The sequence below is a fragment of the Orycteropus afer genome, unplaced genomic scaffold (genome assembly GCF_000298275.1).
Source record: "Orycteropus afer afer isolate SDZICR_OR568_19922 unplaced genomic scaffold, OryAfe1.0 scaffold00365, whole genome shotgun sequence".
Taxonomy (NCBI): domain Eukaryota; kingdom Metazoa; phylum Chordata; class Mammalia; order Tubulidentata; family Orycteropodidae; genus Orycteropus; species Orycteropus afer.
Window position 1 is genome coordinate 302,965 of NW_006921952.1, and position 8,521 is coordinate 311,485.

General features: G+C 43.1%; 1 protein-coding gene across 1 annotated transcript in view; it reads right to left on the reverse strand.

The window, feature by feature from the left end:
* NUP205 (nucleoporin 205) overlaps nucleotides 1-8,521 on the reverse strand; it is a 107,073-nt gene that overhangs the window by 50,478 nt on the left and 48,074 nt on the right. Inside the window, exons 16-22 of the mRNA XM_007952916.1 lie at nucleotides 7,986-8,085; nucleotides 7,540-7,677; nucleotides 5,650-5,839; nucleotides 4,072-4,192; nucleotides 2,420-2,501; nucleotides 2,012-2,176; nucleotides 1,353-1,477 (exon numbers count right to left, since the gene is read on the reverse strand). Coding sequence (XP_007951107.1) covers nucleotides 1,353-1,477; nucleotides 2,012-2,176; nucleotides 2,420-2,501; nucleotides 4,072-4,192; nucleotides 5,650-5,839; nucleotides 7,540-7,677; nucleotides 7,986-8,085 — 921 coding nt within the window. The remainder of the gene's footprint in view (nucleotides 1-1,352; nucleotides 1,478-2,011; nucleotides 2,177-2,419; nucleotides 2,502-4,071; nucleotides 4,193-5,649; nucleotides 5,840-7,539; nucleotides 7,678-7,985; nucleotides 8,086-8,521) is intronic.

Consider the following 8,521-nt stretch of genomic DNA (forward strand, 5'->3'; position numbering starts at 1 on the left):
GGTTGGCAGACAATGGTCCTATAAGTTTATGTGAATGATCAGAATTCCCAGGTGTATAGTAGAGTTGACAAGAGGAAGGTTGTGGTCACTGCTTGGTCACAGCCAGCAAAACACAAACAAACAATGAAACAGGGGACTTGACAAAACAAGCCTGCGTAAGGAAAGGGTAAATGGTAGCAGGGCCAAGCAGCAGAGTGCACTCTCCGGTTTGCCACGTTCTGCAGCCCCCCACTCCCTTGAGACTTAACCTTGGCTGCACTCACTCACCCCACCTGCTGGCTTAACCCCTGTAACCAAAAGGATTAAACCTATCAATTGCTTCTACCCAAAAAGATCAAGTTCTGTAACATGAAGCGAAAATACCCATCAAGCTTGCACCCCATGGAGGAAGTCCCAACTTCAGTGCCCAGGAGACCCAGCCTCTGAGCTGCCAGGGAAGGGCTGCCTGGACCCCCAAGGACAGAAGGGTAAAGAAGTACGGAAATAAAAAAGGAAGATAACAAGGAAAAACGTCCATGCTCTAGAAGTGAATGATGCCTTTCTGAAACGAAAATGTGAGTCAGGATGTCATTTAAATTGAGAATTAGTCACATCTTATAAAGCGCAGTCCTTAAAATAATAAAACAAACGCAAATCAATGAGCCAAACAGAAGTTCTCATTACAGTTTAAACTTTACATTGATCTGACTTTCCACTACGTCATAGAGCTGTAAGGCTTCATAACTTACATTGTTCTTAAAGGATGCTCTCATTACACTGTCATTCAAGGCTCACAGCAGCCGATTACAAAACTGAAGACTCCAAAGCTTTGCAGCAAGCCCAAGGTGACTTAGCTAGTTAAGGGACAGGGATGGGACCCAAAGGTCTCCCACCCAAGTCCACTGCTCTCTCTACCAAAAAGCTTCCGAAAACAGCACAGGTGGGAAGTTTCTATACTACCTGCTCAACATCTATTACAAAAATGCTCTTTGCTCATTTTTCACGCGATCAATGTAGAAAATCTTTGAATCTGTAGGACCTTGGAGGAGCTCTGGTAGCATAGTCCCTAAGGCACTTGACTGCTAACCAGAAGGCTGGCAATTCAAACCCACCAGCCACTCCTCGGAAGGAAGGTTGAGCAATCTACTTCCACAGTAATACCGCCTTGGAAACCCAAGAAGGGGTCATTATGAGTTGGATCTGACCCAATGGCACATAACAACATAGGATCTTGGGGTTTGTGCTTAGTGCATTTTTCTCTATAAACAAAAGACTGGTCAAACTACTAACTGAACTCATTCCAGCTCAGTGGACTAGAGAGGCTCCGGTCTGCAGTGCACTCAAGCATCTACACGGCGCAGTCTTCCATTTACCTGATAACACAGCTCGGCGAGCTGCGGAGACTCCTTCACAGCCAGCGGGCCAGTTCTCCCCTTGGTTCCTTTCTCCAAGATGTTTAAGATGGCATGAAGGCATGTCCGAGGGCAACCCAGCACTCCTGCACGTCATCCAAAGGAAACTCAACTTATTTTGAACAATGTCTGCACTGAAAACCTTAAATCACCTTTACAAAAGTTAAATTCTATAAACATACGATCTCCCTAAACAACTTTTCACATATTGATAAAGAAAACCGATGAACACTAATTGCGTGAGGTCCGTTTCGTCCTGTCTCGATCACAGTCCTACAGACTGACCCTCCCAGTACCTTTCTGTGTTATTTCCTCCCTTCAGTAAATGATCCTCATGAGCCCAGAATTCAAAACAGGATCATTTAAATACACACATAAATGAGTATTTGTAAGCATCTGTGTGTCTTACAAGGAGTTCTGGTGGCAAAGTGCCTAAGGCACTCAACTGCTAACCAGAGGTTGGTGGTTCAAACCCACCAGCCATTCCACAGAAGGAAGACTGGGCAGTCTACTTATGTAAAGATTTACTACCTCAGAAACCCAAAGGGGGTCGCTATGAGTCAGAATTGACTCAATGGCAGTGAGTGTGGCTTTTTTTTTGGTGTGTCTTATGGCCATACCTGGGTCTTGGAGGTTGGTGGTACTGACAGGTTTCTTTAACTCAAAGCCCAACAAGTACAGTGCAAGGTTGGGTGGGTTGCGCTCCAGAGACGTGATGAGAAGATTCAAGATGTGGATTCTTGTTTCGTGACGGATTAGAAGTACTTTCTTTTCAAATTCTGACCCTTAATTTGGAAATCATGAAACAAAATTATAAAATAATAAAAATTTAATATAAAACTTTCATTCCAAGTTTCATGTGCTTTTTCAGATTTGTTTATAGAGGTTTTCCAAAAGCAATGTATGTTTATTCTAGAACATTCCAAATTTTTCTTACATCACCACTAGGTAATTAAGAGTAGAATTTTCTTCTCTTACAGTCAGTATCTATACCAAGTAAAACACATGCAGGTTCATCTGAGGCATACCCTCCTCTAGACGTACAAATTCTTCTGCATCTTCATTATCCAAACACTCCACAAACCCAGCCATCAGCTTCTGACTTACACTCTGAAGTCACAGAAACAGAAAAAGAAATTAGGAAAGCTTTCTAAATGCAAGAGAAACTACAATAAATGTGACATACACTTATCTGTAAAAAGAAAAGGTGAATCTGCCCCAAACAAAGGATTCAGGTTCTAGTTTTTACTTTTAATTTATAGAAAAATCAGTCCCTTAAACTGCCGTAAGTTCTCTACAGAAATAACTGAAGAAATAGAAATGTCAAAACTTTACTGGTTTTACAACTTCCTTCTCTAACTCTCCTTCCCAAAGACTCAAACTATTTTAAAATAACATTAAATTTGTTTCATGACCTCTTTATCATCTACTCAGTGCCATGAGCTCCTAACTGAAACATGAGATAAAATTCTCATCTTCTTCAGAAATGTGTCACTTGTCACCAGTTTTACATTTCCAGACTGAGAGACCAGCTACCTTCATACCCTTTAGAAGTCTAGCAGGATGTTAAAACTGGTAAAAATAATTTACACAAAAATGGATGTCAGCAAACTGAAAAGCATCCATTTCAATAACCAAGGATTATGGCTGTCACCTGGTTTCTTTGGCAATTTCATGATGCTCATGCGAAAGCCACACGTCAGACATACACGTGTTATTATAAAAAGCGGCTCTCAACCTGGGAAGCTGAACTCCAGAGGGCAGTGGAACTATGTAGGGGCATTGGGACCGGAGGTTACTACTGATGGATCGTAAGCAGGGGTCCAGGGCTGCTGAGAGTCCTAAAATGTAAGGGACAGACACACAAAACGAAGAAGTGCCCCCACACCTCAACAGTCCCAGTTTAAGAACACTGTGAAGGAGTAAACACTAAAATCCCTCTACTAGTTAAAGCAGTGAATCCAACATAAAGACATCAAAACACCAAACCCACTGCCACCCATCGAGTTGATTCTGACTCACAGCAACCCTACAGGATGGGGTAGAGCTGCCCTACAGGGTTTCCAAAGTGTACTCTTTACAGAAGCTGGCTGCCTAGTGGGTTCAAACCCTTGAACTTTCTGTCAGCAGCCAAGCTGCTGACACTGTGCCACCAGGGCTCAATATAAAGACACACTGGGATAAGGGTCTATAATGAGAGAAAAACTAACAGATTCCCCAATTGTAGCTACTTGGTGAACAGAACGATAACTATTATCAACTGAGTAAGAACACTTAAGAACATTCTACAAGACAGCAAACAAACAGACAAAGGGGTGTCACAAGAAGCCCACAGATGCAGACAACTCACAACAGTGAAACACGCTGAGGACTGCAGGGTCCCTCAGAACAAGAGCCATCAACGGAGGGGAAACAAAGATAGCAAAACACAAGCAGAAGTGACAGCCACAAACCTACTCACTGCAGTGTGCTGAGAGCAGCAGCCCCGTCCGACTCAACAAGCACATACCCTCAGCACCGCAGCCGGCATTATCCTCCAATGCAGGCCACAGTCCAGGACAGAAATTCACTCTTACTACTGGAGAATTTTTCCACCAAGAATACGACGCCTCCACAGACACTGTGGCTTCGTCCATGCTCAGAATGTACCAAAAATGACAGCGACAACTAAATCAGTTACCTGGTCATGTGTGAAATCTCCAACCAACTTTATCTGAATGTTGGAGTTGCAAGAGATACAGCACAGGATCTTGGCACTTTCAAACGCCAACTCAGGACTCGTGTTGCCATGGCAGAGGCACCTTTAAAACGAGAAAACATCTGACGAACAATGCGCTAAGAAGGCCTGGCTTCTGACCACTCTCCACCAGGGACAGTGAGAAGCAGGCTTCCCTGGCTCCAAGAGCACTTCTGGCTAAACGAGGAAACGGTTCCCTGTAGGGGATGGAGCCAGAGCCCAGCAGCGCTGCCTGCATGTCAGCCCCATCAGCCGGCAATCCTTGAGTTAAGGGCACCAGGCAAACCACCTACCAGACTAAACAAGAAACAGAGCTACGTGAACTGGCTGACAGCTTAACCTTCCCTGTAAGGTGATATATAGATAAGTATTCTGATAATTTTAATACATTAACTATGTTCATTACAGAAAGCATGGTAGATGGAACAGCATTAAGAAGAATTAAAGTCAAGCACACAATCAAGGCAAAGCCACTTCCAACTCATTTGCATGCTCTATTTGTTTGTTTTATGACTATCTTATCATATTATTAAAAATTATTTAAAAATAAAAACTGCAGTGGCTATACAGTATTTCATAATTTACTTAACCTTTTTCTACTGAACCATTACAGTGATTCTGATTGTTTTTATAATTAAATATAAACTCCAAGTTCTTCCTATTATAAACAGAAGTGCAATGAATTCTTTGTACATTATACCCACTGTGGTCGAGTTGATTCTGACCCACAGCAACCCTATCGGACAGAGTAGAACTGCTCCACAGGGTTTCTAAGGCTGTAATCTTTCTCCTACAGAGGAGCCGGCAGGTTCAAACTGCCAGCCTTCCTGTCAGCAGCTGAGCACTTAACTCCTGCACCTGGGCTCCTTTGTACATTACAAATCTCTAATTATTTAAACAAGATTATGGTCAAATTATAAGCCAAATCTGTTATCAAACAACTTGGGGAAATTTTAACTTTCCTACTAAAAACAATACATTCCTTCTCAATCTGCCGATGCATAACTGAAGTGGAAATGTGACAACTAAACGGTCTAAGTCATCATCTGAGTCTCCTTTTGTAACGAAAACATTACGGAGCTTCTGGTTTGCTCATCCATTGAACAGCCCCCTTGTCACGTTAGACCTGGATCGCTAATACGCTCACACGTACAAATTCAACAGTATCAAGGAACATCTACATACGCCGTGAAAAGCTCACCCCCACCCTATCTCCAAACAGCCAACTGCCCTGCGGGAGACAATTTTGGTCACATTGGTCTTAGACATTTTGAGGACATCAAATAAACAAGAAGAAAAAGAAATGGTAAGGTTCACAGTTATTCAAACCAGAGGGGTTGGAGAAGAGAAGACAAGAGTGAGCAGTCCCCATCCCCACAAGAAATAGGTGATACATCAGGGAGTGGACCAGATGTAGAAATCAAAGCTAGAATGCGCAGCTGACCGTGTCCTCAGGGAGTGGACAGCTGTGGAAATCAAAGCTGGAATGGCCAGCTGACCGTGTGCTCAGGTGCAGCTTACCTGGCAATGTTCACCACGTTATCTGCCTTCTTAGTTCTGGGATTGATCCCCTGTAAAAGCTGTTCTAAGGGAGACACTATCAGAGCCAGCTGACTCTCTCGAAGAAGGTCCATAAAGAGGTTGTCCTTCTGCAGAGCAAGATTAAGAAGTGCCAGGCAATGCTCAACGGCTTTCTCCAAGTGCTTCTTCCCTACAAACCAAAAAGGGAATTAGCAAGTCCTGTACATCTTGGAAATGCACAGTCAGCTCTCAGGGAAACAAGACAAAGGCTGAGCTCTGGTTCAAAAGGCTCTCTGTGCTTCCATCTTTGGGCAGCGACTTCACACAGGTCACTCTTTGACCCAGATTACTGTTATGAAATGGCTTCTCAAGCCGACTCGCCATGATTTCTTCCCTGACTAATTAATGTACTGGTTCTCAAGCAGGGCTGATTCTGAACCTCGGGGACATCTGGCTAAATCTGGAGACACCTTGTTGTCACAACAGGAAGTGCTCCTGGCACCTATGGAGTAGAGGCCTATGATGCACAGCACAGCACTCCCTACAAAGGGTTATTCAGCCCAAAATGCCATTGGTGCCAAGGGCGAGAAGCCTTGATTTAGAGTAATACACACTCATTGTGGAAAACTTGGGAAGAACAGAAAATAGAAACAAGGCTCACCCATAATCCCACCATTCAAATTTAAACTTTCAGCCCATTTCTTCCCTGTTTCATCTCTGGATATTCTAATTGCACAGTTACAATTCATGAGCATGATGTGTCTTTTCTCATTTAGACCACGGCCACCTTAAGAAGATGAATATAAGCCCAGCCTCCACAGCCCTGAGACCAGAACTAGATGGTGCCCAGCTATCACTGCTGACCACTACGAAAAGGATCACAATAGGAGGTCCTAGACAGAATGGGAGAAAAATGTGGAGCAAAATTCAAAATCACACAAAGGACCAGGCTTACTAGCCTGACAGAGACTGGTGGGACCTCTGGGGCCATGGCCCTTTGACACCCTTCATACCTAGAACTTCACATATTCCATTGGCTCAACTTTCAGCCAACCAACAGGCAGGCCTATAAGGCGAACAATAACACCAGGGACGTTTGCACTCAGAATAATCAATCATCTGAGATCAAAAGGGCAGCACTAGCCCAGGGACAAAGCTCAAAAGGCGGGAAGAACAGGAAAGAAGGACAAAGGGAAATGGGAGACACAGGGAAGTGGGAAGAGCACTGTTATACTGCGGGCATTGCAATTAACATCACAAAACACAATACTCATGAACTGTTGAATGGAAAACCACTTCACTCTGTAAACTTTCACCCAAATCTCAACAAAGGAAGAAAAATGCAGAGGCAATATAGCACAGGGGTAAAAAGCCTGGACTCTGTAGTGAAGCCGTGGGTTCAAATCCCAGCTCTGATACTTCCTGGGGAAAGATGTGTAACCATTTTTTGCAACAGCTGCCTTACCTGTGAAGTGAAAATAATGAGACCTACCACACAGGGCCTTTGTGCAGACTGACTGCTTGTGAGAGTCAGATGCATACTAAGCACTCAATAAATGTTAGTTAACTAGCTGTAATACTCAATAAAATTCATTATGCACTCACTATATATCACGTACTACAGTGAGAGCTTTTACAAGTACTACAGGGAAAACAAAAAGTGATTTCAATTTAAAGTGATAGATAATTATAATTACCTACACAGGGCCCTGCAGTGAGACACAGCTCCAGGGAGAATCTCTGTACATTAGACCGTTTTCTCTGACAGTTTCACTGAACCCACCACTGTAGGTACACATAAGGGATCTCATCGTGGGAGAGAACTTCAGGGACCATCCATTTCCAACCCTCCGTTTACAAACCCTCAGCTCTCACAACTGTTACACGTACCAGGGAAAGGGGCGTAGGTATCAAGCTGCTTCACCCCCTCTTCCAGTAAGCTAAGCATGAGCTCCAACATCGGTGATTCATTCAGAAGATGATACATCAGACTGAACCCAGGCGGCTTATAGGCTATGATTTCTTCTCCTAAACAGAACACAACACATCCAAGGGATGGAGAATTCAGACTTTTGTCACACTCTTGATTTATAAGAAACGTAGGCAATTTCTACGTGGCTTCCATTCAGACACAAACTGTCTACAGTACCAATTCCCACTGGGCAATCTGCACGCATTCACCTGTACAGTGACACTTGGAATCTGTAAGGCAGTGTGTGTGGTCTTCTTTGAGTGATTGAAAAAATTCAGACAATGTAACAAAACAGATTAAATTCTAAATCCATACTTTATATAAATAACTGACCCCTTGTTTGAAAATGAGAGAATTGGATTACCTTGCAGTTCCACAAACTGGTCGACAAAGTCTTCAAGCTGAGGCTCGTAGTCTCTGAGCAGTTTATAAAACACCTCCAAAACCACCTCAGCAACTTCCCACTGCGAGAGACACGAGCTGTCAATAACCACAAGGCTGGACCTGCCAGGGTCTGCATGCCTCCTGCTTTTCCCCCCCCCCCCCCCCCCCCCCCCCCCCGCGCCAAGAAAACAAGGGAAGGCCCTCATCTACTTTAGTAATTTATGCTAAATGATTAAAAAAAAATCTAATTTATTTTTGTTAAAGGATAATGAATTAGCTATTTTTCCAAAGCACAGCATTTTAAAAAGCATTACTCTTAAACATTTCTAAAGCAGATATTTGGCCTTCATTAACAAATCTAAAACATTTAGTATCTAGTTATATTTAATTTATAATTCAACATCACCAGGCTTGGGCAGTTCTCCAAAGTGTTAACTATTTCACATTTTCTCTAAGAAAAGGATGCAATCCTTTTCTAACTAACTTCCCTCATTCATTTACCCTGTTGTTGTTGTT